Source organism: Dendroctonus ponderosae, unplaced genomic scaffold, assembly GCF_020466585.1.
Source record: "Dendroctonus ponderosae isolate FM_Combo_2020 unplaced genomic scaffold, Dpon_F_20191213v2 Dpon_F_20191213_11, whole genome shotgun sequence".
Classification (NCBI taxonomy): Eukaryota; Metazoa; Arthropoda; class Insecta; order Coleoptera; family Curculionidae; genus Dendroctonus; species Dendroctonus ponderosae.
The window spans coordinates 2,686,456-2,687,775 of NW_026017213.1; the positions used below are offsets into that span (position 1 = coordinate 2,686,456).

At 39.6% G+C, this 1,320-nt stretch overlaps 1 protein-coding gene across 1 annotated transcript in view; it reads right to left on the reverse strand.

The window, feature by feature from the left end:
* Positions 1 to 565: 565 nt before the first annotated feature.
* LOC109542405 (beta-galactoside alpha-2,6-sialyltransferase 2) overlaps positions 566 to 1,320 on the reverse strand; it is a 2,808-nt gene continuing 2,053 nt past the window's right edge. The window contains exons 2-3 of the mRNA XM_048662623.1: positions 921 to 1,295; positions 566 to 873 (exon numbers count right to left, since the gene is read on the reverse strand). Coding sequence (XP_048518580.1) covers positions 632 to 873; positions 921 to 1,295 — 617 coding nt within the window. The 3' untranslated portion in view covers positions 566 to 631. The remainder of the gene's footprint in view (positions 874 to 920; positions 1,296 to 1,320) is intronic.

Below are 1,320 nucleotides of genomic sequence, written 5' to 3' on the forward strand. Positions count from 1 at the left end.
CCGATTTTTTACGAAATTTTACACGCTGGGGTGTGATTGGATTAGCAAACAAAAATTGATTTCGCGCAAACCAGACTGAGTAGATAGATTATTTCTACGCCAGAAAGGGTAAAGTTTCTTTTATATCCGCCGGTAATTCTAGTGACTACTTTTGCTAGTTTTTGGGGAATTATTTCACACTCAGCTGCGATCGTATACATGAATAGAATTGTTTTGCAAAACTATTAAATAAAATTTTTGCTTTAGACTTTTTTATAGTTATTTTACATGTTTTTGAGGACTTCTATTGTTTTTTCGTAGTGCATACTTTTATTTTTCCCTTCTTTAACGAGAAACTCTGGTCCAGAGTGCGCCAAACTTCTGAACACTATTGGATTTCCATTATCTTTTTTTACTTTTCCCGTATTAAAAAGGGCTAAATATATTTTTTATTAAATTCCAAATAAAAACATCGTTTATTTATTTTGAAGACTTTAAATTTTGTTAATATGGGTTTACTAATTGCGTCGCTATATTTGCTGATTTTTGACGAATTTTCCAACAGCGTAGTAATAATTGCAAACAATTAACACAAAATCAATTTATTGACATTCTATACAGTCCACATAAAGAAATTCCAGTATGGAAAAGTCTAGCATTTTATCATCTTGGAGCCTCGGAGCCGAACAAACCCACCTTGGAACACCTCATGATCGGAAGCCTCATTCATGTGATAGGTGAGGAGTTTTTCTGCAGAAAGAGGATGCCACACCCCAAAAGTGCATGCTTCGTTCTGCTCTGGGTCGTAGTAATGGCACCTTTTAGTCACCCTGGAGGAAGGAACGTACTCGACCACGTCCACTAAGTTGCAATGAGGCAAAAGTAGGCGAATTCCTATATGAGGAATTAGTCAAAAATCCAGTCGGTTGATTGGTACCTACCTAAAAAGCCTGAGGAAGGAGGATTTTTCCTCAACCGAAGCCGAGTGTTCCTCTGCAAAAAGTCCCAAACGTCCCAGATGGTCAATGGGTTGATCATGTAGATGCGAGGTTTCGCTTCCTGTTTTCTATACTGGATGAAGTTGGGGAAGAGATCGTGCTCAGGGCTTTGAATCCATTCATCCAAAGAGGCCGAGTAGTTGCTTGGGTCCCACACCACGAGACTGACGTTCTTGTAGAGGGAGGACTTGAGAAAGCCAAACTCCTCCTTAGTGACCACTTGGGAGTTTAGAAGACGCACTGTGGTTTTCGCACCAACATCTTCAGCGAATGTACGTGTTGGGGCTCGATTGAAGCGCAAAACTACATCGTGGGAATCTGGAAAGTAACCAGAAGGTTCATT